Genomic DNA, 27145 nt, shown 5'->3' on the forward strand with positions numbered 1-27145 from the left:
CGTTAAGTTACACTATTTTAATTCAAGAACGACCAAGTTCTTTTTAAGCTTTTTAACACCCGGAAAATTCTCTAGCAGAAAGCCAGGAATCAGGCAGCTAGTGTGGGAGGCCGACAGCACACAGTAAGGCAAACCAAGGCATTCTGTGACCAGTGATGTCCAATAGTCTGTTAATCCATTATCTTTAATCCTTAAACCCATAGCCAAATTTAACTGAGTATCATCTAACTGCTTTCATTAGTTCTCATTAGCTGCCCGTATGAATCAAATTCTCCCCACAAGAGAACCCAATTTACAATAGAACTCAACATTCTTTGTTTGCCCGATGTTTTTAGCCATTGTTTATTTCTTTGATGCTTAACCGCTTTTATGTCACCTTTAGTTAGTTAATAAATTTCACCGTAATCACAGGAATTGTGTGTGTGTATTGTCTAACTCAAAGTCCCTGTCACGAGGACCTACCCCTTCGATATGAGATTGACTGATTGATTTAAGATAATTGAGCGATTATTAACTAACTGATCACTAGTGAATAATTGTATAATTATTAAAACGCTACCCAGAGGTCCGGAGACTCTGGGTGAATTAAATCTCCGGTGGTGCCCCTTTTCTTCGAAGAATTATGAATTCATATTTCTGAAATATTAATTTCAAGAAGTTTATTAAAAATCATAAGTAGACATGCTACACTAATGTACTTATTTGTGTACCTTAATGATGAACCTTGAATTACGGATGCACCTTGCTAAACAAGCTAACTAGTTCCACCCTCTCGTCCAAATATGGTCACGTCCGGTTCCAAAAAAACAAGAGAGTGACGGCCAAAATGCCAAAATCAAGGCTTCCAAACAGCAGTCCACAAACCAATGGGAGACGTCACAGCGGCTACGCCCACTTCTTTTATACGTCTGTGGCAAAAAAACGTCAAAGGGACACCTAGGGCTTTAAAAAGCGTCCATATGTGAAAAGTTGGGAGTGAGAATGTGTTGTTTCTTGACTTCCCTACTTTTTCCATGTTTGTTAATTGGTTCCTACTGAAGACCTATCTAAGGCTCAGTAATTTCCTAAAACAGCTGCTCACTGTAGTTTTTATCAAATGTCATTCAAATAGGAAAAAATAAATGTATTTTTGCTGCTATTTTCAGCAGGGGATTGATACATATCAATATCAGACTTTGGATAAACAGAAAATACTTGTTAGTAGGATTAATTGATTGTTGGTCATTGTTTATTTTATTTATTTATTGTCTGCCTGTCAACTAGTGTATCATTTATGTCTAGATCACGGTGCTCCTGCGCTTTCTCCTGTGTTTTTATGATAGCTGTTTAGAGTTGGGGTTAGGGTTTTTATGGCTTTTATGTTTGTTGCTTCATACTTGCTGTCCTGTGTGCTTGGTTGATTCTTGTTAGTACTATGTTGTTGATCTATGGTATACTTCTTTTCTGATTTAGTTCTTACAACCTTTCCAAATTGGAGGCATTTTCAACCTCCAACCAGGCCGTTATTGTAAATAAGAATTGGTTCTTAACTGACCTGCCTGGTAAAATAAACCAAAAATAATAATAATAATAAAATTTTCAAAATGTTGCCTTTGGTCTTTTAATTGGATTTATTGACACTAATAAATATGTCTGTTTTTCACAGATGGTTTCAAACTCAAATTAATACAAGTGAGGAGCAAACATTTCTGCTTCTGTCATTTACATTTTTATGTTTAGAAATAAAACATTCTGGAGTTTGTGAATGTGAGAATGAATACCCCCCCAAACATTAATCTAATTTAACAAAACACAGAGATGACTATGAGAAGGACGGCACCAAAACACAAAGAAGACTTCATCAGTAATCAATAACAACACACAAACAAGAAAATATTGTAATTTAGTCTCAAAACCAAATCGGATAACCAAGAGCGGGAAACAATAAGATTTGGATGAACCGATTTTAATAGATTCATCCTTACATTTCCAGCATGTGGTATATTGTGTGAAGACCATTTTAAAGAAAAGTGGTGTGCAGTTTTTTATTTTTTTTAATCAACCTCACATCTGGTTTGATTATTCTGCATCATTACACCACAGCAGACCCTTTCTAGTGCTATTCCAAATCCTACACTGTAAAAATCCAATAATTTCAAAAATGTTCTCATTAAAACCAAACTTATTTCTTGAACATTTTCTCTTCCGGCCTCAGTGTTTGGATCCGTTAATCGTCAACGTTTTGAAGCTCCTCAGTTGTTCCAGGAAGCCGGGGTTGGGGGAGGAGGCGGGCCGAGCTGATCTGACCAACGAGAGCGCGGCGTCAAAAGACTGGCCTTCACAGGACATCAGGAAGCCAATGACCACAGCCGGGGCCCGTGACACGCCGGCATTGCAGTGGACCAACACTACGCCTTTCTGAGGGAGAAGCAGAAGTAAACGCTAATATTAAAGCTGCATTAATTGATTTCATTTACCACAACTAATAAAGTTGCTGTAGCAAACATCCAGCAGACACGGAGCAACATGAACATCCCATAGGAGTCGTGTTTGTGTCACCTGGTTAATCTAAGTCCAATATTCTCTCTCTGTTAGCCAGCAAGTCAACTGTCGCCGGAAGTAAAATCAGGCACAATGAAAACTATCAGTTAAACTTATACTGACAGTATAAGTGCTAGGAAAGTTTGTTCTTTATCTGTTGTTTGTTCCATTCCATATTTATATATTTCTACATTTATTTATGTTGACTGTATGTTTATCTACGTGTAGCACCTTATCCCCACAGCAAATTCCTCGTATGTGTAAAACACTACTTGGCAATAAAGCTCCTTCTGATTCTGATTATCAGTAGTAAATCTAAAATACTGAGACAACCACATTTCCAACCACGATTACGGCAAGACAGGTCGGATCAATCAAAAACAGACGCTTGTTCACTTTATTTTAGGAAGTCCCACTGCATCATCAAGTAACCAAAGAAGAGAGTATAATCCAGCCAGAGTACCTAAGGTACACTATATCAAAAGTACTGGGAGACCTACACATTACATTTATGACATCCCATTGGCATTAATATGGAGTTGGTCCCTCCTTTGCAGCTGTAGCAGTTTCCAATCAGGGTTTCTACAGGATTTTCGAGTTTGTCTGTAGGAGCTGTTTCCCGTTCACCCAGAAAAGCATTTGTGAGGTCAGACACTAATGTTGGACGAGAGGGCCTGGCTGCATTCTCTGTTCTAGTTCATCCCAAAGATGTTCAGTCCGGGCTCTGAGCAGGTCTGTCAAATTCTTCCACACCAAAATAGGAAAACCATTTCTTTATGGAGTTGGCTTTGTGCAACATCAAAAGAGGAAAAGGCCAAACACAGCCCCTCCCAAAAGTATTGGGACAGGCGTGTCCCATTACTTTTGTCCTTTGTCACTACAATTACTGCCACTGTACTGTGACACGTTTAGGCTACAGCAGGCGGTATAGCTACGACATTATAACACTCGTCCTAAATAACGGATTATTGTCTTGTAATTAGGGATGGGGATTGTTAATTTTTTTTGATATTGATACCCTTATTGATAGTGACCCTATTATCGATAGTGGTATCGACAAGGAATCGGATCATTAAGTAGTCTCAATAAGGGTATCAATATCAAAAAATATTAACAATCCCCATCCCTAATTACACTACTTAATGATCCGATTCCTTGTCGATACCACTATCGATACTTTATTATTAATTGGTGATGGTTATTTGTTTAGACCAGACCCAACGGGCATTAGGTAGGCCTGCACGGTATGAGGAAAATATTCAGTGTGCAATAACACTGTTATATATTATATCTGACATCACAATATTGAGTGACGTTTAGAAAGAATAAAAACTCAGACAGGCCCTGCGATGGACTGGCGACCTGTCCAGGGTGTACCCTGTACCATGCACTTACAGTAACTAGCGTAGCTGTCGGCAAGTTGAGAAGTTTGGAGCTAACTTAACTTCACTGTCTCCACGGTGACGGTGCAGCCTTTCCCTCTGCTGGCCGATGTGTGTATGTAGTTGCCGACAGAGAGCAGCACAGGCTGCAGCCTGATGATGAACAGCCCCGGGCCTGTTTAATACCCCGTTTCGATGCCGTCACTTAAAAACATTAGCTTTCTTATCCATCGCGTTTCAAGGTAAACCAGATTTGACGCTTGAGACATAATGTTACATTATAGGACCCGCTAGTCTCAATAGCGGTATCGATAAGCTCGGACCTTATTGATTTTCACTTTTTAAGAAATTTTGGAACCGGGTCCTTTTAGAACTGGGTATCAATAGGAGTGGTTCTCAAACTTCCCACTTCAGGGGGGTCGTGGATGTTAAGCAGACCTAAAGCTGCATGAATAGGATTCATGTGGTGACATAAACAATCCACATTTGCTGGGGTGAGGGGGCTTGAACTTTTTTGGCTTCTGAAGGAGGGCATGACAGAAAAACTTTGAGAACCACTGGTTTAGATAGATTTTTCTGAAATATAGAAATAGCCTATTAGAAATCTGCAACTCTCCAGACATTGCTTAATAAGGGAATAATCCACAATGCATTGCGTTGTGACCTTAAAACAGCATTTCTCATCATAAAATGACTTCAGATATGTTGATTTAGTCCAAGAGAACTGCTCTGCTATCAACTCAGTTTATGAAACTACATACAGTCTGAAATATCTGCTACACTTTACTGTCTCTGGTCAGGTAAAGTCATTTCACAAAGTGCTGTCCCATTCCTCATAAAGCGCTTTAAATCCTCAAACCCTCCTGAACTCACACACTTAACGCTGATTAAAATCTGTGAGGCTTCAGTGCTTAGGGCTCACAGGGGATATTTAGGCCAGGAAACATGATGCTCTGTAAACACTAGGGGGCTCTACAGACAAACAGAGCAGAATGGACCACAGCCACTTACGAGCTGTTTAGTTAATAGATGTTTGTTTGTTTGTGTCTTTGGAAGCCCATTAGCTTCTCCATTACAGCAGCCTATTTTCCTTCACACCACAGCTGTGTCCCAGTTCACTGCAGCAGAACCAAACTGGTATCAGCCTTCTCATCTGACTCCAGGGAGAACAGATAAACAAAAGCTTCTCCCAAAATGTCAAAAGTCTTCCAACAAGACAGACTGTTTTCTTTATTTTCAAACCCAGAACCAAACATTTTGTGAATTTTGATGACGTGTTTACAAACCTGAACATTTGGTTAAAACCAGACCTGGAAAATATGTTAAAATTTTAATAAAAACTAAATTAATTAATTAAAAACATCAGATTTCAAGTTAGGAGCAGGCCAAAAAGGATTTCACAGAAACTTGGGTACAAAATCTGAGCAATTCACGCTAAATGTTGGGTAAAATTCAACTCACATGTGCTAGCCAACAATCTGGGCTAAAAAAACAAATACATCTCTTTTCCTGAACATTCAGACTTTGGCTTTAAAAAACTGGTCCTCAAAGTGGGTATCTGGGTTCCACGGGGTCCCCAGCAAAAAGTGGAATAATGTATTTTCACTATAATGCCATCCATAGGTAAAGTAACGACAGAATGTGTGACTGGGTTTCATAAACTTTACATAATAAAACATCTGAAAGCAAAAGTCCTATCAGGTGGGGGACCCTGTGATAAAATCAAATGGGGGTCTGCGGTCTAATTTGTGTCAGTTTAGGGGTCCCTGATGTGAAAAAGTTTGTTGAGGACCCAAAAATTCTGAGAAATACCAGAAAATATGAGCAAGGAATGAATCGAAAATGTATTTAAGATCAGAAAACTGTAGTATAAAACACAAAACACATTTAGCATGTTCACCGGGTTATGGATCTGTACTCAGTCACATGATGCTGTCGTTGTCATGACATCGTCAATAACTGAGGGTCATTACCAGCCAGATGGTCTGCTGGGTAATCTGACCCTGCATTTCAACGTAAAAGCATCAGTTTGATTATCATCAGGGCTGGAATTACCACGTACACTCACAGAAACATATCATAATGAACACACACACTTCCTGTAATCACACACCGCTAATGACTGCCTAATGACTCGCTCTGTGTGTGTGTGTGTGTGTGTGTGTGGTGTCATGTTAAGGTGAGTCGCAGGCTTCGCCGCTAAAAGCTTGTATGACACTGAGATCTGATCTGTGTGCAGTTTAATAAAACATGAACAAAACTACTCATCTATTATTCAGAACAGGGGAGAGGAGACGAGAGGAGAAGTCGAAACGTGTGTCACATGTCAAACCTTCCCTCACTTTAGGATCCGGCTTCCGTTGCAGGGTTTTTTCCGCAGAGTAAGACGTCCCTCGCACTGTTTGCAGACAGGATGTTTGACGAGGATTTGCGTTCTGACGACTGTTTAACGTTAACAGTAAAGCTGAACTGATTTGCCAGTTGCTAAAAGTCAGTTTTGATAAGCAATTAATGGTTTAAATAATCTCTCCAGGAAAAACTCCAGCATCTCGAATGTGAGAATTGCTTTTGTTTGTTTTACATGATTGTTTGAGGACCGCTGGTCAGACTGACTGAGCAGTTTAAAGAATAACTTCAGACATTTGTCTTTATTTTGAGAGATTTTAAAGACTTAACAGTTCAAATTATTAATTGCTTTATTAATACAGACCTGCAAACTTAAATGGAGAATATAAAAGATGACTGATTTTAATACCAAGGTGAGACCAAAGGTCTCAAGCTCACGAACATCTCCCCAGAGCTCCCAACTGCTTTTTAGGAACAATAAGCAAGACATTAATGAACTCAAAAAGATACAATGATGACATCTCATCTGGTACTTTCATTTATCCTATTGTAATCTCAATTCAGTTTCCAGTTTTCTTATCTAAGTCTCAAAACCTCAATCTCTCTTCATCTCATCCTAAAGGGTTTTAGGAGCAACAATTCAGATTGGAGTGATCTCAAAAATATATACTATTGAGATCTTAGTGTTTTCTCAAGAGTTAAAGAAAAGACTATTCTTAGCAAAAGATTTTTCCTCTAGGTGGGGGCATCTAGACCCTTCCGTCAAATTAAAATGTTCCGCCAGAGCAGGTTTTTCAGTTTAAAGAGTTAACACGTTTACTCATTAAACTGGACACGGGTGGTTTCATTATGCGTTTGTTTAATTTCCCTCGTAACGTATAACTTAGCTTTTAACTCTGGAAAATTATTCTGGTTCTAAACTGATTAATAATTCACTGACGTTAGCTGATGTGCTAACTAGCTGGCAAGCCCACCATTTTAAACAGATTGGGAAAGATCACGATGCACTTAAACTTGATTTGACAAGTTAACATAGCAACTAGTTACCAAACATAAAGTTAAACAACATATTACATTGCTGGCAGCAAATGAGACTACAATTTACTGCAGTACCACGAAAGGTTGCCATCAATGTAAAAGGAAGACGATGCCGTTATCTTCATTCTGATTGGCCAAGTGACTCTAGATGTCGCACCAAAGGTTTTTTATTGAGAAGATTGCAACAGCTTTCTGAAACGTCTGTGGTTTCACTCCAGTCTGTGGGGAACAGTTACCTCTTTACGAGCCTGCTGGATGAAGTCAGAACAGTCCTGGATGTGAGGCAGCAGATCTGTGTCTGGGTGATCCAGAATACTGACGGTCTTATAGAGGAACAGGTCAGGAAAGGCATTCTCCACCCCGAAGGCCACGTTCAGGATGTGAGACACCTGGGGAAGAGGAGGAGGAGGAGGAGACTTACTCTTGATAATCCCAGAGTAAAGGTGACGTAAATAAACAGGAATCACATAACAGTAACATCTAGGCAGTTAACAGCTTGCTCAGTTTTCACTCCCATTATTTTTTAACATGTCTGAGGCTACATCTACATCAAGCCGTCTACATTTATAGAACTGACTGGGAAAATGATTTGCATCCACATTAACATTTGCAGTTTGTTTTAGTGGAGACCTCTGTCCACAGTGAAACACCTGTACAACATGGAAACTGAATTGAATGTTATCAGATCAATAGTAAAAGAAAACTCACCTTGTGTTTTCTCAGAGTGCCGAAGTCATGTGCAGCATCTTGAGAACCTACACACACACACACACACACAGTGAATTACTGTAGTTAGGTACAGCAATGGAAGAAGTATTCAGATCCTTAACTTATGTAATAGTAGAAATACTACAATACAAATAAAAGTACAAAAGTATACTTAAAGTATTAAAAGTAAAAGTACTCATTATGCAGAATGGACCACTTATTATTGGATTATAATTAGTTAATGTTGCAGCTAGAAGAGATGAAGTTAATTATCAGTTTATATACTGCTGTGTGGATTTAACTGTACTAATAGGCAATAACTATATTTTGTATTAATAATAACCTAAATCGGCAAACTAACCAGTAACGCTATCAGATACTTGTGGTGGAGAAAAAGCCCAATATTTGCCTCTAGTAAGTAAGTAAAGTCCCTAAAAATGTTATTTATGTACAGTACATGAGTAAACTAGCCACTGGTTAGTTAGCTGGTTCAGGATTTGTCTTTGAACTGTTCTGGCACGAGACGCTGTCCAGGGTGCTGAACCAAAACGCTGACCAGGTCACCGGGTCATTTATGTTCCACCTGTGAGCCCTGATGGGTTCTGTCTCCCCCTGTTCTCCCCCACGTCTCAGCTCATGTTACCCTCTACTCTAAACTGGCAGATATCTGTGTTGGCGGACTGAAGGTCACTTCCAGGACAGGGGTTAAGGTGACCCATCCATCGAATGAAGCATCTGCTTGGTGCCTCTTTTTTTTCCCTTTCTTATTTACAAAGGTGTTCAATCAGTAGGTGGAAGAGGACAAGCTGCCATTACTGCGATGGCCTCTCACTTGTAAACTTGCGTATAATTTATGTCTTATTTAACCTTCATTTAACCAGGAAGTCCCATGAGATTTAATTGCTTTTCCAAGGGAGACCTGGCCAAGACGGCGCACCAGTTAAGTGTATTATATAATTATGAATATGGGAACCAGAGTTTCATTAATGTATGTAAAGAATTGTTCTTTTAAAATAAAGCTTATAATCTTCAAAAATTACAATACATTACATTAACGCTAAAAGACACTAGACTATAAAAGTCAGAGTAAGCAGATGGAGGGGTGGATCAGAAACCGGACTTTCACCTGGGATAACAGTGTTTGTTTCCTGTGTTAAACAAAAAGTCTACATTGATTGTTTTTAGGTACTAAACTTACTAAAGTAACATTACTTTACTAAGTCACGTAAGTACGTAGTTATTTTAACCCACACCATGATCTTTTCCTAAACCTAACAAAATGACGACATTTCACAATGTTAACCACTACTTTTATTTTGAAAGTCTAACCATGCTTTGCATATTTATTCTTGCTTACCTGACAACAATACTAAAGAGCACCCAGGATGTTAAAAAGCAATAGCAAGAGGTCTTGACAAAGTGTCCATATGTGATGAGTTGGGAGTGAGAATAGAAATGGGTGTTATTTTCTCTAATTTCAGACCAGTTTGTGAGTTTGAATAACTGGTGACTATGATTAAATATCTTTCACTGCCAGTGCAAATGTGTTGAACACAACACACAAATCACACTGGTGGTTTTACGAGGAACAGCTTTACATTTAATGCCAAAAACAAGAGGGACAGGATAGGAGGCATCTATGGAGCAAAGTGACAGTTTATTACCAAAGAGTCATCGACCAGAAAGGTTGTGGAGTCACAAATGGGATGTTTGTTGTTGTTTTTTTAAGCATTCTGGTGTGGAAATTTATCTTTTAATTCATATAGATGTAATTCATTTTTAAGATCTGTAGATGTGTCTATCCAACTGATTGACATGGATTGTGGGAAATAATTTGTGCTGTGAATGACGGTTTCTTCACCTTTTCCACATAAATTAAATCTAGCATGACTGAAGGTGGACGGTGTTGACAGTGGTTTACTGTGTTGTCACGTTCACTCACCCAGCAGCAGGTAGGGCTTGACAGTGCCAACCTGCAAGTCCCAGGAAGTGTCAGGGACATATCCCAGCATCCTCTCTGGGGGGACGGGGTCTTCCACCACAGTAATCGTAGACCCTTTCCAGGTCTCGATGATGCGACGGCCGCTCAGTGATGTCACACGGGTGCACTGCTTCCTCAGCCGCGTCCGAGAGAAACTCTGGATCTCCTGAGTCAGGGACTGCATGACTCAAACTGACTGGGACGAACTGGTGAATGGAACCGGACTGAACTGGACCGGGCTGGAGAGAACCTGAAAGATAAAGAAAAGGAAATTAGTCATTATTTGTACTCGATATTAATGTTAGATATGTAAGTAACGCTGCAGAGTGAGATGTACAGAACATCACAGACGAGTTGGAGGTGCACTTCATCTCAAGAGCTAGTGGATCTGTGAGGACTTGGACACAGGGATGCTTTGAGCTAAATGTCATGTTGAGCATTGCTCACCTTCTTCATTTAATATGTTAGCATGCTAACATTTGCTAAAGCTGAGACTAATGGGAATGTGATTAGTTCTGCAGGTATTTAGTTATTAGTTATTAATAGTTTTGGAAAAATGTACATGTTGACCTGATGATGGCACTAGATGGAAATTCAGAGGATCACCAGAGTTATTATAGTGTTTCCTGAGGGGAACATGAACAGCCATAGAAATCCATGTTTGTGTTCCCCAAGGTTCTTTCCTTGGTCCTATAGAGAGCCGCTGGACCACCGTGGGACCTTATTTCAGAAAAAATATGATCGGTAGTCAGCAGCGAGAGACAACAAATGCTTTGATCCTGCTTGAATTGTGCCCTGAACTACACTTGTAAACCTGTATATAATTAGGGCCCAAGAATGAAACATGCGAGGACCCTATTGAAACTTAAGGGATTCTTTTTCTTTCTTTCTGCAAATGAACCAAATTTTTGGCGGCCTAAACATGTTTGAAAACTCATGAAACTTTGCACAAAATGTTAAAAAGCATAATGTTAAAACGTCTTGTGAAAATTGTCATAACTCATCGTGCATGGGTGTGGCAAAATGGTTCACTAGCACCCCCTAAAGAGCAGCCCCCGGGCCACGTTTCTCCGACTTGGTCTAAATGTTTGTGGCACACCTACAAAAAAAGCCGCTTGGAGGCATACCCTAAACCCAACAGGAAGTCAGCCATTTTTTTACTGGGCATTTTTGGCAAATTACAAGGTCCGTACTTTAACAATCTCCTCCTAGAGAATGAATCTGATCAACTTCAAATTTTCACTGTGCAGTCTAAAGGCACTGATGATGATAAGTTGTGCTTCCTGTGAGGTTTCATGAAAGAACCTGTGGTGTGCCATGAAACAGGCAATTGTTAAAACCTCAGCGTACATGCTCACATCTGTACCAAACCTTACAGGTTTAATGACATTCCCACCCCAAAGACATCCATATGCCAACAATCCCTCAAAGTCAAACCGCCACCTACTGGCAACAGGAAGTGACCCCTTCAATGGCATAGTCCTCGCGCCAAGTTTTACCTAGATGTAAGAAATTTTTTTGGCACACGTATCATCCCAGGACACACAAAAAAGCCTCTTGGAGGCATACCCTAAACCCAACAGGAAGTCGGCCATTTTGGATTTATTGGTCATTTTTGGCAAATTACACATTCCATACTTTAATGAACTCCTCCTAGACAATAAATGGGATCGACTTCAAATTTTCATTGTATCTTAAGCCATTTAAGATGAAAAGATTTTGTCAAAGTGTGTGTCCATGGTGTGGCGTTGAAAATCAATGATTCATGAAACAAGAACTTGTTATAACTTCAGGGTACATGCTCACATCTGTGTCAAATTTTACGTTTATAAGTCCCACCCTGTTTACATTACTATTACATTTTACTCTTTGGTATACCGGGACTTTTTCTTGTGTACCGGCACTTCTCACAAACTGTTGGTACTCTTTTCTGCCCTCTCCATTGCTGAAGATGAAGAGGGCAGAAGATTAGCTGCTTTTTTATCCAAGTGTGTGCGTAAAGTTGCTTATCAATGTCACTTTTCGTGAACCGACCAATCACAGCATGGATGGGGCGGGACATTAAAAAAGGCTGAAGTAATGCTACAACAAACTTTTGAAATGTTGAACTTATTATGCATGAATGTTAATTCATTATTGACAAGTTAGCACTTAGCATTAACACATTAGAGACTAACCACCATGTAGAGCATTTTTCTTGCACAATGATTTAATGAATGAGAACAATGTAGGTTATCAAAATAAAATTGTCTGTAACTGGAATTAATATTGTACTAGTGGTAAGCTTTATATGACAATCTTATCTGTAATTATAATGAATACACTAATATTGGCCCTAATGAAATCTTAAACGGTTTTATTTTTGAACTGTTGAAAAATATTACAAATAGCTCTACTATAAACAATCTTTAGGCAGACATTAGCCAAATAAAGTGTAACCTATAAATATATCAGTATTATACAAACATTAAACTTTTTATTTAATGTTATAATATTGTACTAATACACATATGTATACTAGTTACTCCTCCAGGTAGACAGAGCCTCCGCAGACCGATGTAGATTTAGCCAGAGCCAGGATGCCATTGTATGAATATTTGCTCCTTATACTGCCTCTCTTCTTGAGAGCAACACGTTCGTCTTGTTCTGTTTTACTAAAATTATTGTTCCACCGACTGCGGTTGTCCGTCTACCTCCAGCCCAAACTGTCCTATTTTTTGAAAACCAAAATATGGTCACCCTAAATAAAAGTAATGTAGATATCTGTCACAAGTATGCATTATTCACACAGTAGTTTGTAGTTGTATATATATTATTCTGTGTGTGATAAAAACCTAGTTCTTCAGAGGCTCAGCTTTGGTCCGGCTCGGCTCAGAATGGCTCTGGTTCAGGTAGTCCAGAGCAGAAAGGTGATCCAGTTCAGTTAAATTTCCTCATCTTCTTTTGTTTCCAGAAGAAAAACACGTCAAGTTTGGTCCCAGGTTCCTAATGGTCCACGTTAGACCAGGTGCAGAACAAATCCAGTCTTATTAGCTAGAGTCCTGTAGTCCATCTGTGAAGTGGGCCGACTCTGCTGGAGGTGAGACTGAACTGCTGTTGTGTAACATAAACCTGCTGTCTGTCTGTCACTGTAGTGCGCTATATCAGTCACAAGTACATAACTAATAAAACAAACCTACACCAAACTCAATTAAATATATATTATATTATAAAATAATAACATCAGGCTGTCAGTGTAGAGAAGTTCAGTTTTATATTATATTGATGAGGGTATTGTTTCCTGTGTGGTCCACAAGAGGGCACTACATCCCTGCTTTGTAGGTGCTGCTAAAGACTTTATTACAGTTTTTCTCAATTGTTTAAACACTATAACCAGACTTTTGAACTTAAATTTCAAAACCATGACCTTCAATAGATAGATAAAAGGGCCAGAGTCAGTTCATTCAGGTTTGGAACAATGGACCTAGAGACAGGAGAGAAGGAAGAGGTAGAGGACACCACAGAGGAGAAGGAGGAAGATGAGGAGGAGGAGGAAGAGCACCATGGAGAAGAGGAAGAGGTGAAGGAAGAGGAACAGTAGGAGTTGGAGGAGGAGATGGGATAGGAGGAAGATGAAGCCTAGGACGAGGAGGGAGGAGGTGGATGTGGAGAAGAAGGTGGAGGAGGTAGAGAAAGGAGGAGGAGGAGGTGAAGAACAACAATCTCTGGCCTGTCCCAGACCAAAGACAGGATGCTGGGGCATTCAAAATAAGTTGTTGTTTGGTGTGTTGAACTGCAAAGCACACTAAGGTATAAAAAATGTGCAAATATTTACATTTGTTATTTCTTTTGTTTTGGTCATCAAGCAACCTTACTAATAACCAGTTTTTGTGGTATTGTTTTGAATTTATCTCACCAGTATGTAAAACTGTGATGTAGTGTGTGTTGTGACTTGTGTGGAAACAAGGATAAAGGGAGGAGAGGAGAGAAAACAAGGAGAAAAGATGAGATGAGAGGAAAGGAAAGGAGTGGAAAGGAGAGGAGAGGAAACAAGGAGGGAAGAGGAGAGAAGTTTGAAAATTAAACCGATCTGTGGGTGTGGAGTTAGAAAGACATGAGCTCACCACCCCTCTGCGCATCTCTGCTGCAGGCTACCAGACTCTGTCAGCAGTCAAATTGCATTGTGGGTAATGTAGGTGCCAGACTGTGACAAGGAAATAATGGGCGTGCATCAGTCTATGCAGTGCAGTGCTACATTGGTGGAGTGTTCTTCTAATGCCCCATACGACGTTTCTTCCACCCTGAGGACAAATTACATGTTCAGCTCCACTATGAAGCTCTGGAGCAAATTCAGCAACTGATTACTTTCAGTCCTGTGCGTGTGTGTGTGTGCGCCCCATGGACTACAGTACACGTGGACAGCTGCAGTCTTATTTATGTTGGAAAAGATTCTGGTAGTTTCCAAGAATATTTCCACAAAGAGAGAAAGAATTTCTGGCTGAAATTGGACCTTTTCAAACCTCTAACACACACACACACACATCCACGTGCACATACGCACTTGTACACACACATGCGCACACACATTCACATGCACACACACAATCCGCATGCAACACATGCACACAAAGAGGAAAGGAGAAGAAACAGTTGAGTTTGCCAAGTTCGGACTTCTGTACTTTAAAGCTTGGACTCTGCAATTTCAGCTTGGGAGTACAAACTCCCAGGAACGGGAGCACGCTGTCAGTAATTCAGCAATTGGAACAGCAGCAGACTTGATGACGGCCGGACCCATTAGCAGGCGGGACCTCACATCTCCGAAAACGTTGTAGCAATTTTTTAAAGAACAGCAGTATTATAAGTTACAGTTGTGAGTTTTCTTGTCCGACATTTACACTTTTTGAAATGACGAAATGCATTCTGGGATATCTGGCTATCTGAAGTCCACACAAGTCACCACCGATGCAGGCTCAGTAAAACGGGTGGAGCGAGAACACATCCAGGTATTTGACTGTACTTTGAATTGCAGCAGTACTTTGGCCGCAGCTGATGACGTTTCACAAGTCCACAAGAACACAAGTACAGACAAGAACGCAGATTGAGAAACAGCTAGATAAAGGGAGAGGAAAGAGAACAAGGAGATAAGAGCAGATGAATGGAGAGGTAATAAGGAGAAAAGAGGAGAGGAAACAAGGAAATACAAGGATTGGAGTGGAAACAAGGAGATAAAGTTATCGAAAGAAGGTTAAAGTCAAGGGCAACTGGACTTGGTTGAAGATACTAGAAGACATTTCTTCCCTCATCCAAACGACTTCTTCAGTTCAGAACTATATTCAATCAAGTCCAGTTGCCCTTGACTTTAACCTTATTTGGATAACTATTGGACCTGGATGACTGACAATCTTCACAGAAAAGGAGATAAAGGGAGAGGAGAGGCAACAAGGAAATAAGAGGAAAGGAATGCAAACAAGGAGAGAAGAAAAGAATTTTGATTGCATTGAAATGTGTGCTCACTTTGAGCGTGTGTCTGTGTGCACAAGTGCATACTAGGGTGTGCGGTTACATGCATGCGTGTGTATGCATGTGTGAGTTCCACTGATAACATTTTCCTGCCTAATGTGAGATGCTTTTACGTCAGAAACACAAACACACTGGCAGAGTTTAAATCGTTAGAACCAAGAAAACAAAAACGAAAGAAGGGAAGAATGAAAAAGTGTACAAGAGGAGGAAAGGAAGGAGTGAAGGAAGGATGGAAGGGAAAGTGCTGACTCAGTTCTCTACATGTTGATCCATGAGTCAGAAAACCCGGAGAGACTGCGTGTGTGTGTGTGTGTGTGTGTGTGTGTGTGTGTGTGTGTGTGTGTGTGTGTGTGTGTGTGTGTGTGTGTGTGTGTGTGTGCGTGTGTGCGCGCGTGTGTGTTGGCTGTTACTCAACCATAACATGGGAAGCTACTCCAACATCTGACAACCATTACTGCTATGACACACACACACACACACACACTCTTCAGCTACAGTTTGCGGCGTCATATTCAGCTTTAATGAACCAATAACAGAGCTGTTAATGCAACAAGCCTGCCGAGGTCAAATGTCAACACCAGCCGGTGAACCAGTCAGTCAGTAAAACAGTTATATCACCATCAATCAGTTCACTGTTCAACAGTTCAGTAGTTAATTCACAGGTCAAACTCACAGACTGTATAAAAGGTCAAAATTTACCTGTTGATACTCCATCGATTACTTACTTGTGTGTTAAGGACAGGGGTTGGCACGGTAAGAGTATAGCAGTGTCCCCACAGGCTAACCCTTTTCTTGAATATTTCCATGTTAGGTTACTGAATACTGCTACTACATTTCAGAGGGACATGTTGTACTTTTTGCTTCACTACATTTGTCTTATAGCTGTAGCTACATGTTAAGATTTTACATGGGTAAAAAAATGTTTATTATATGTGCCATAAAACACAACACATTGTTTAAGATTAAACCAGTGGTTGCTAACCCTTTTCTAATTGATGTCACTGAGTTGTTATCAGTTCCACCAAAAGACATTTTACCTGTAAACTTCTCAGATGGTTTAATTTCAACTTTAAGACCAAAGAGTAACAGTTATCCAATATTTAAAGATAAAAAAATCAAAGATTAGAGAAACATCCCAAATCTGAATAGAGATTTGTGAATCATAACTTGTTACTGTAGCTATACATTAATATTAACTATATATAAATTGCTGGGATTGGCTCCAGCCCCCCGCGACCCTGTACGCAGGATAAGCGGTTGACGATGGATGGATGGATATATAAATTTATTAAAAGTAGCTAACTGTATACTTAAACTAGCTAACTTTATATTAAGTAGTTACAACTAGCTAACTGTATATAAATTAGCTGACTGTATAGGTAATACTAGCTAACTGTATATATACTAGCTAACTGTACATAAAGTACTTAAAACTAGCTAACTGTATATAAGTAGTTAAAACTAGCGAACTGTATACAGCAGTTAAAACAGCTAACTGAAAGTAGTTAAAACTATCTAACTGTATATAAAGTAGTTACAATTAGCTAGCTGTAAGTAGTTAAAAACTGTATATAATGTAGCCCTAGCCTCCAAAGATATCCTGGTCTGCGCCTCCACTTCATAACACAACGCACGCAAAACTAGAAATCACTGGTTACACTAACTGTACATAAAGTGGTTCAAAATAGCTAACTGTATATAAATGTACTAACTGTAAAGTTATATACACTAGCTAACTGTATATAAAGTAGTTAAAACTAGCTAATTGTATATGAAGTAGTTAAAACAGCTAACAAACAGTTAAAACTAGCTAACTGTATATAGGGAATTGCATTATTGCACTGTTGCATTATGGGTTCGCCGTTCTACCCCGCTGTATTTGAATTTGTGTGTTGGAGGCTGTGTTTGGATTTTCTGATGAGATTTTAATAAACGTCGATATGGTTGGGGAGGGAAGCAGGTTCAGGAGCTGACGAGAAGACGCCGGATAGCATGGGTTGCTGCAATCCGGAGGAAAAACTTTACTTTACATCCCTGCATCAGCGAGAGTGTTTTTGCTGCATTTTCCATAAGATGAGATCTCTTGTCTCTAACTTTGACCTAAATACTATATTTTCATTTTGCTCTCATTGTTTGTGATGCGTAACGTTAAGTGGAGCTAATTAGCTTCTAGCTTCTTCTAGTTTCAGGAGCGGGACCACACATCAACCACGTCATTGCCAGCATTTCCATAAATACCCACACGTCCCAGCTCCTCTTCTTCACTCTTGAATTCTGCATCCCCTCCCTTTCTTTTTCCTGCCTCCTGATCTCCTTCTTCCCCTCTATAGGGTTATAAGGGGGTCCATCATGCCCGGGTGCTACGGCGGATTTCCCTATCGTAGCTTCCTCACAACGCTTTGAATGTCTATTCGGCAACTGCAAGAGTCATACATCTTTCTGTTTCGATCATCAATAAATTATTTAATCGTACCTGTTGATTGTGTGGTCTAAGGCTGTCCCCGACTAAGGATTTACATAGTCAAATCAGAATCATCAAGTCCTGCCTATAGTCGACTCATAGTCGAATCATCTGTTTTTGTGCGTGGCGATTGCGAGCCGAAGCTAAACTGAGGCTTATTGTTGACCATTTTCCCTCTCTCTCTCTCTCTTGCCTGCCATTCACCGGTCTTGTGCAGAGTTTTTGCCGTGCTGCCGACAACTGCATGCACGTCGCGGTTCCTCATGGGTCTATTTCAAGTAGCGGCTGTTTAAAAACGATATAATATTCTTTGTGTGGTTCATCAACGGTGATAAATTACCCAAAAGTCCCACGAGGTGTGGACAACTCAGCACAACAGTGGTGAAGCTGTGGTTCCGTCTCTTCACAAAGTGTTCCTCTTGCCACTACACACATACACGCTACGCCTACACATGCGCACTGACGACCCAGAGTTAGGGTTACAATTTTGTTAATTCATTAATTCACGCATTTTAAAAACATTTATTGGAAGTTTTTTTTCTTTTTACATGTTTATTTACAGCATTAAATGTTGAAATGTGTATTGTAATAGAGTGTATATTAACTTATTGGGAGAAAACTGGTAGATCTATGTAAAATCAGACGTTGAGCACCCCCATATCGCATAAATGGCATGATCCCTGTTTCGCTGCGAAGCTTCGACTGTGAGATTGACAGTCGAATCAGGGTCCGCCCATCGAAGCATCGAATCTTCGACTATTTGGGGTCAGCCCTAGTGTGGTCCTTGCTAGTGAAAGTGTAATGTTAAACGTCGGTGTGTTGACTTCTTGAGCAACACATTATTTATGGCTCTATCAGCAGATAATGTTCCATTTGCAACTCCAATCACAATATCTAAGAAATTGATAAAAAAATATATATATATTTGAAGAAGTCACATATATCAATAGCTTTTGTTTATCTTCTGGTCCAGTGTCTACTTGTCATCATTATGGGGATTACTGTTACATTGTGACTGTTACATATAGGAATTGTAGCAATTTATGCTAAAAATCAATGGAAAGCTGACAACCTACACCCCTCATGTCTGAATCAAATATAAAAGCACATGAAAATCATCAGAAGAAATAAAGGCACAAGTAAATATTAAATAGACAATGTCAAATAAAAAATAAATAGCAAAACAATATTTGAATGTTTAGATGTCTTTGGTCACAAACTCAAAACTTTAAACAGGGTAAGTACGCACAAATAACTTAAGTCACAGCTCTTGTGGAACAAGAGGGACAAAACCAGACATCATCTGCTGCAGGGCCATACTCATATGACATAAGTCCAACACATTCGAGATTAAATCACTGGACACTACAGTTTTCATTGTCACATGCCACCATCTCACCTTTGTCCTCAGGTCCGTGACACAGACACCAAAGTGTTTTCTGTTTCTTTGGACAGTGCTCTCTACCTCTGTTACTGCCCTTCCTTGCATTGTTTTTCTGTGTCATTGTTAGAGGCAAAGTTTTGTTGGTCACTGATGCTTTGGAGGCTTGAGTGAAGTGTTTTCCAATGAGCTCTGGGAGGGACACCGCCACGAAAAATGGTTGTGCCTTCTTTAGGCGAGCCATCCAAAATCAGGGTTTGGTTCTATGTGCAGAACAACACAGTCATTGAGTGTCCAAACCACAAAAACACAGTAATTACTGTCTGTCACGAATATTTGTTTGGACCTGTGTGTAATATGGGTGACTGCGTTTCAATTTTACCACTCCATCAACAACCTCAAGGCAGAAGTTGCTGTCTTTGGCCAAACATGCCTCTTGAATGGAGTTGTTCCCGTACTTGGAAGTGCACTTAACTTCAACACAACCTTTCCCACAGCAAGTGCATCTCACTGTGCCATCTGGTGATGGTCCCACTTGGGGGAAATCTGGGTTTATAAAAAACCCACATGTTGCAACTTCGTGGCCATTGTGTTTTCTCTTGTTTTTTTCAACATATGTTCTCAATGCCTGCTCTTCATGTGTAATGCCCCAATTGACATCAGCTGTGCTACATTTGCTGTCCTTAGGATAACAAACCTTTTTAACAGTTGACAGAACTGGTGCCTTGATATCTGTAACATAAACAGCATGGATATTTGAGGCGGTGATCCTAGTCCTCTTTTCAATCACTTCAGCCTGTGCCTGTGAAACATCAGCGTGTTTTTGTAGTGTCTGGCAGTGCTGTTCCAATACTGATAAATCACATCCATCAAACCTGGTGTCATGTAGGCAGTGAAAGGATTTCAACTGTGTGACAGGCAGCACAGGATCTCTGAACTCCTCACAGTAATATGGCAGCACACTCAGTATAGCAAACTTGTCACCTGTGTTATGAAGATCAGTGTAAAACTGTCTTAGCTCTGAATGTGTAGATGATGGTGTCTGTGACAGTTGTCATTTTAAAAAGCAAGGCAAGGGTGCATGTCTCTGCAACACCAGCCATACATGTACAATGGGCTGAGGAAACTTGATAATAACCCAAGTCTTCAGAGGAACCTCACTAAGGCGCTAGGAGTGCATCACCTGTTGTACATACAGACAGAAATGTTAATCATTGACAAATCATGTAACAAATGAATTTAAGATTACTAAAAGCAGAGAACCTGCATAAACACCTAAATTATATTCTTTTTATGCTAACACTGTAGAACTAAATTGTGAATGTAAATGTATTTAAATGTAAAAGAAATGTAAATTATTGATTGTAAATTATGTATTCATTCATTTCTAATCAACATAACCACTAGTTACTAAATAACGTTATATCTGCCCACCACAAGCAAAAATTTTTTTGGACAATGTTGAAGATTATAACCAAGCGGGAAGCTTCCGGTCAGCAAACTAATGCGAACGCGGAAGTCCCTTAAACCAACATTCTATCGAACGGCCAGCAGGGGGCGACTCTTCTGGTTGCAAAAAGAAGTCCGGCTCCGTTAGAAATAATGGTAAAATGACCCTACTTCTCAGCTGAATAATTATCTCAGTAAACACTTTCCTAACAAGTTTATGGTCTCAATCACTAGTTTCAAGTCTTCTTCAACACAGCATGATGTTCATTTAGTAAATGTTGGTCACATTTATTTTAAAATAGACCATAAAGCACAGTATGCTTCAGGGCGAGATTATCTATGATTGACAAGTCGTTACCATGGCGACCTGTCAATCAGGCTAGAGTGACGTGTACCCACAGCAATGTGTAAATTTCACCAGCGCTGTTGAAAAAGCGTTTCAGGAGTTGGCTGTTCACTTTCTCTGGTGAGTACATTTAATTTTAAGACTGTTGTTCGCTAGAAAACATTGTCAGCAAAGGTTAAAATGACAGTTAAGGTGAATTACAGATGCACCTAGCTAAGCAAGCTAGCTAGCTTCCGACATGGCCATTAGCTCCACTGTGTCGTCCAAATATAGTCATGTCAGGTGGCGCTGGTTGCAAAAAATCAACATGGCAGCAGCCTATCGGCCAAACTCAAGGCTTCACAATGGCAGTCCACAAACCAACAGGTGACGTCACGATGACTACGTCCACTTCTATGATTATAACAAATCTTTTTTTATTGAAAATGCAGCTGCTCAAACCCACTGCTTATGACTCTTTAAAGGTTCAGTGTGTAATATTTCTGAGGATCTATTGACAGAAATGCAATATAATATCCATAACAATGTTTTCAGTGGTGTGTAAAGACCTTACATAATGAACCATTATGTTTTTATTACCTTAGAATGAGCCATTTTTATCTACATAACCCCGCGGTTAGCACCCCCTTCTATGGAGGTCGCTGTATTTTGTCGTCATGTTTCTACCGTAGCCGACAACAGAAAAACATCATCACGGCGTTCTTCTTCTACTTGTATAATTCCAGCAGTGTAGATGCCCGTCACTTAATTAAATGCATCCGTAGAAGAAGAGGAAATAATAATAACAATAATATGCAGTCTCTGAGTAGTCCTCTGGTTTATTAGAAGTAAGAAGAGAAGTGACATTTGGACAAATGAACGAGCACACGCGTTATTTAGCACGAGAGATAAATAACGCGTGTGATCCTGTGGATCTTTATACCAAGAAGCCAGAGGAGTCCAGACAGATACAAACAGCTGACGGCAGAAATCACAGATGTTTTCAAAGCGGTGCTGAAATTGTCTGTTTTCTGCTGGACAGGTAATTAAGTTTGTCAGACTACGAAACAGACGCAAACGAAAACTGATGTTTGATAGCTTTAGCTTGAAGCTGGCCATAATCACTGAGAGAGGTGAAGTCTTTCCCCCTGTCAATATGTAGTTGGATTTATTTCATGTTGCCTACTTATTCTCCAGCCTATGGGTTGGCTTTGCCGGTTATGTTAGCAATCAGCTGATCAGTAATGTTAGTTGGCAATAAAACCGTAACGTAAGCTTAGAGCATGGAATCATCAGCCAGCTAAACTTTTACTGCCCTGCTAGAAAAATCATGTAGTTGGACTGGTTTATTCTCCCACGCTGGCTTTGGTTTGTGGTGTAAAATAACGTTATGTAGTTGGATTAATTTCACGTAGTTACTCTCTCTCCAGCGCTCTGTTTTGTTATGTTTGTGACACAATCAGCTGATCACTAAATGGCAATAAAACTGTAGCTTACAGCTGGAAGCTCAGGTCAGACAGCTAAACCTTTACTGCGCTGATAGAAAAAATATATAGTTGGATTGTAATTTCATGAAACATTAGTTATTCTCCAGCGCTCTGTTATGGCTTTGTTATGTGGACAGAAATGTGCCCTTACCTTTGTGAGTCAAACATTTACTTTATTTACTTTGGTATGTTAGTCTAGATGAGCCAAACCTCCCAAGTTGTAAAATACTGTATTACAGGATGAGACATCCTGAAGCACTTCATTTCTTGATGTGGCTGTTGTTTATTAATGAACAAGTAACAATTATATTAAAAAAAAACATATGATTTTACTGATTAATTAAGTAAATATAATTTCTTAATATATCTATCTAAAGAAACCTCAGTTCTTCACTGGCAACTCTCTGCTATCTCATTGATGTCATCTTTGTGCTGTCTCACGCACCGTAGCTATATTACTCGCTTAGATGGGGGGGGGGGGGGGGGGGGGGGGGGGTGCAATCCGCAACCCTCACCACTAGATGTCACTAAAACGTACACACTGAACCTTTAAAATAACATAACATTAGCTGACTATTTAGCATTTTGTTTGTTTTAATAACTTGGCCAAAAACAGAAGTGCCATCTTACCTTTGCCAGTACGACTATGCTCTCGCAGTTAGCCGGCCTGTGAATGAGGAGGTCTTGTACCCACACGCTGCAAAACTGTTCAAGAGCTTCAAGGTAGGAGGTAGTGTGTCTGGATCAGTAATCCAGTCTTGGGCTGCTACATCATCTGGATCAACGTTGTTTATCGCGGACAGTTTGTCCAAATAACATTTTTTGGCAGTGGCATTTAGCTTCTCCCGGATCCCTTCTCTTTTTCTTTCAACTTCTCCATTTCTTCCATCCTTCTTCAATTTTACCTTATTTAAGCTAAACACACCAAAACACACCCACTATTAAATGCCATAGCAACGAAAAGGTAAACAGAAGCTGTGTCTCAATTCAGGGACCGCATCCTTCGAAGGCGTGTGAATATAAACATATCGTCCACATAATGCAACACTGCGTGACATACCTTAACATTCCCTATAGAGTAGTTTATACTAGCTAACTGTAAGTAGTTAAAACTAACTAATGGTATATAAAGGAGTTAAAAGTAGCTAACTGTATATAGAGTAGTTAATACTAGCTAACTGTAAGTAGTTAAAACTAACTAATGGTATATAAAGGACTTAAAAGTAGCTAACTGTATATAACCTAACAAACAGTATATAACCTAGATAACTGTATGTAAACTGGTTAAAAATAGCTAACTGTATATAAAGTAGTTAACCATAAAATTATATAAATTAGCTGAATGTATACAAACTAGCTAAGTGTATATTATTAGTTAAAACTAGCTAACTAAAGAGGTTAAAACTAGCTCCACTTCAAACATCAGTAAAATGCTGCTCTAACATTGATGCTTCAGTATCAACAATATGTCAGACAGAATCAGATATCAGTCACAGCAGACATTTTTGCACAGCCAGTAACGTACTTTTACCATTGATACTTTAAGTACTACATTTTGCTGATAATACTTCTATACTTAAGTATATTTTTGAATGTAGGACTTTTACTTTTACCACTGATCTTATGAAATGCAACATCAACGAGCTTTTAACGGCTTTAACTGGTGTTGACTTTTCATCTAAAAGGAATCTATCTTTTTTTGGAGGATAAGACAAGAGGAGGAGAAGAAGAAAGAGGTGAGGAGGGGAGTTGTAGAGAAGGAGGGATAGAGGAAGAGGAGGAGGTCAAAGTGTGAATAAGAAAGCAGCTCCTCCCGCTTCCTCGAGCTGCCTGCAGCAGCAGAAAAGCACCAATCAGCAGGAAAATCACGTCCTTATTTGGATTTAACTCCTCGTGAATGACCGAGACTCCACCGGAGCACTGAACCGACCGACATGCTCTCCCCGGGGCTCTCCGTGTCTTTGCTGGCCGTGTCTTGTGCGCTGTGGCCGTCTGCGGTCCGGGCGGCGTCCTGCGAGTTGGTGCGGATCCCGCTGTGCCGGTCCATGCCGTGGAACATGACCAAAATGCCGAACCACCTCCACCACAGCACGCAGGACAACGCGGTGCTGGCCATCGAGCAGTTTGAAGGGCTGCTGGGTGAGTTTTCTGCCAGTCTGTTCACTAATTAACCCACCAATTAGTTATTCAATGGTTTTGTGCCTAATTAACTGACAAACTGACTTTTACAACCTCTCCTCTGTGCACATCCTGCAGCCTGAAGTTTACAAGTTTACATTTAGGATGTTTTACAACTGGATTTCTTTTTTTTAATATTTAAACTTTATCCTTTTAAAATGTATATTTTATGCTTTAAAAAAGGCTGTTAGTGACTCCAACCACCAAAAAGGTGTAATTGTTTGACTGAATAAGTTGGACAGAAAATGTATCATTAACACATTAGATAAAAGCAAAAATATTTAGTAGAAAGTTTAGCTTAGTCTGGATATCTTCCGGTTTTGAACTCTTGTTCAAAAAAGAATTTAAATATGTCACTTATGTGTCCATTAATCAAAAAATAAACAATTCAATCATAAAACTAATCATTTGTTGCAGCTTTAAATACTTTTATAAATTAAGTACACTGATCATAACAAAACTGTGTGTGTGTGTGTGTGTGTATATGTGTATATATATATATATATATAAATATATATATATATATATATAAATTATTTTTTTTTAAATTATTGATTTAAAAACTTATTTGGTGTTAAAATAGAGTGGTAAAAATATACTAAGATAATAATTATATTATGTTAATTGGCTCCTTTACCACATTCACTACCAGGTACAAAAGCATTAACAGCTTTTAATTAATTTACGAAATTGGGATGGGTTAGTTGCAAGGATGAGAATGTGAGGCAAAGGAATGAAACTAAGAGACAGGACAGAAAAAGTATAAGACGGTATGAGAAAGGACAGGAAGCAGCACAGACAGATTAAACTTTTAATAAGATTGTTAGAATCATGTCAAAACTAACTATTTTAGAAAGTTTAGTTCACACAAACATACTTCCTCATACTTCCATACTACCTCCATTCATAATGTTTGTTTTATTTGTCCAGATTATGAGATGTCCGTCTCTGTGTTTTTACCAGCAACATATCAATGACTTTACTTTCAAACACACGGTCAACAGTTTTCAGTGGGACTTCTTTCTACCAAAGAACGGTTCACATTGATCCTCTGAATTATATGGGGATAATGTTTCTGAAGAAAATCATCAACCTCTGTGGGTTGAAATTTAGTGGTCGACCGATACACGGTTTTCAATGGCCGATATATAATGCAGATATCAAAACAAAGAAAAGTCCTGTTTAATTCTGTTATTCCTGCAGAGTATAATTTAATATACAGGCGCTGGTCATATAATTATATCATCAAAAAGTTGATTTATTTCAGTAATTCCATTCAAAAAGCGAAACTTGGATATTATATTCATTCATTACACAGACTGATATTTCAAATGTTTATTTCATTTAATTGTGATTAAAACTGACCACTATTCAGTATCTCCGAAAATTAGAATATTACTTAAGACCAATCCCAAAAAAAAAGGATATTTCAATTAAATTTTTAGAAAAGTTGGCCAACTGAAAAGTATGAACATGAAAAGTATGAGCATGTACAACAATCAGTACTTAGTTGGGGCTCCTTTTGCCTGAATTACTGCAGCAATGCGGCGTGGCATGGAGTCGATCAGTCTGTGGCACTGCTCGGCTGTTATCAGAGCCCAGGTTGCTCTGATAGTGGCCTTCAGCTCTTCTGCATTGTTGGGTCTGGCGTATCACATCTTCCTCTTCACAATGCCCCATAGATTTTCTATAGGGTTAAGGTCAGGCGAGTTTGCTGGCCAATTAAGAACAGGGATACCATGGTCCTTAAACCAGATACTGGTAGCTTTGGCACTGCGTGCAGGTGCCAAGTCCTGTTGGAAAATGAAATCTGCATCTCCATAAAGTTGGTCAGCAGCAGGAAGCATGAAGTGCTCTAAAACTTCCTGATAGACGGCTGCGTTGACCTTGGACCTCAGAAAACACAGTGGACCAACACCAGCAGATGACATGGCACCCCAAACCATCACTGACTGTGGAAACTTCAAGCAACGTGGATTCTGTGCCTCTCCTCTCTTCCTCCAGACTCTGGGACCTTGATTTCCAAAGGAAATGCAAAATTTACTTTCATCAGAGAACATAACTTTGGACCACTCAGCAGATGTCCAGTCCTTTTTGTCTTTAGCCCAGGCGAGACGCTTCTGAGGCTTTGTCTTGTTCAAGAACACACTTGACACAAGGAATGCGACAGCTGAAACCCATGTCTTGCATATGTCTGTGCGTGGTGGTTCTTGACTCCAGCTGCAGTCCACTCTTTGTGAATCTCCCCCACATTTTTGAATTGGTTTTGTTTCACAATCCTCTCCAGGGTGTGGTTATCCCTATTGCTTGTACACTTTTTTTCTACCACATCTTTTCCTTCCCTTCGCCTCTCTATTAATGTGCTTGGACACAGAGCTCTGTGAACAGCC

General features: G+C 39.6%; 2 protein-coding genes and 1 long non-coding RNA gene across 9 annotated transcripts in view; 1 reads left to right on the forward strand and 2 right to left on the reverse strand.

Annotated features, from left to right (window-relative positions):
* On the forward strand, positions 1-2510 carry LOC123974210. The gene is made up of 2 exons (XR_006825786.1): positions 1-123; positions 2195-2510. It is a non-coding gene; the product is annotated as an uncharacterized LOC123974210 (long non-coding RNA).
* nup35 (nucleoporin 35) overlaps positions 1-27145 on the reverse strand; it is a 39511-nt gene that overhangs the window by 8548 nt on the left and 3818 nt on the right. The gene's annotated exons all lie outside the window — the stretch shown is intronic.
* dusp19a (dual specificity phosphatase 19a) lies at positions 1673-24647 on the reverse strand. Of its 6 annotated transcripts, none has more exons than XM_046054752.1 (6): positions 24508-24647; positions 23208-23492; positions 9937-10225; positions 7995-8041; positions 7523-7675; positions 1673-2397 (listed from the first exon to the last, which is right to left on the reverse strand). In XM_046054752.1, the coding sequence occupies exons 3-6, from the start codon at positions 10157-10159 to the stop codon at positions 2191-2193; spliced, it is 630 nt and encodes a 209-aa protein (XP_045910708.1). In that variant the 5' UTR covers positions 10160-10225; positions 23208-23492; positions 24508-24647; the 3' UTR covers positions 1673-2190. The 6 variants fall into 6 exon arrangements, with proteins under 6 accessions (XP_045910708.1, XP_045910707.1, XP_045910709.1 ...); XM_046054751.1 differs by having other exon boundaries at positions 24191-24573; XM_046054753.1 differs by lacking the exon at positions 24508-24647 and adding an exon at positions 23638-23772.

This window comes from Micropterus dolomieu, linkage group LG07, assembly GCF_021292245.1.
Source record: "Micropterus dolomieu isolate WLL.071019.BEF.003 ecotype Adirondacks linkage group LG07, ASM2129224v1, whole genome shotgun sequence".
In the NCBI taxonomy this organism is placed as follows: domain Eukaryota; kingdom Metazoa; phylum Chordata; class Actinopteri; order Centrarchiformes; family Centrarchidae; genus Micropterus; species Micropterus dolomieu.

Bases quoted from the DNA above. Each gene is read 5' to 3' on its own strand.
- dusp19a (XM_046054752.1), bottom strand. From the start codon at position 10,159: ATGCAGTCCCTGACTCAGGAGATCCAGAGTTTCTCTCGGACGCGGCTG. The intron at 8,042-9,936 runs GTGAGTGAACGT...GTGTGTGTGTAG, and splicing joins CAAGCCCTACCTGCTGCTGG to GTTCTCAAGATGCTGCACAT. The intron at 7,676-7,994 runs GTGAGTTTTCTT...CCTCTTCCCCAG, and splicing joins GCACTCTGAGAAAACACAAG to GTGTCTCACATCCTGAACGT.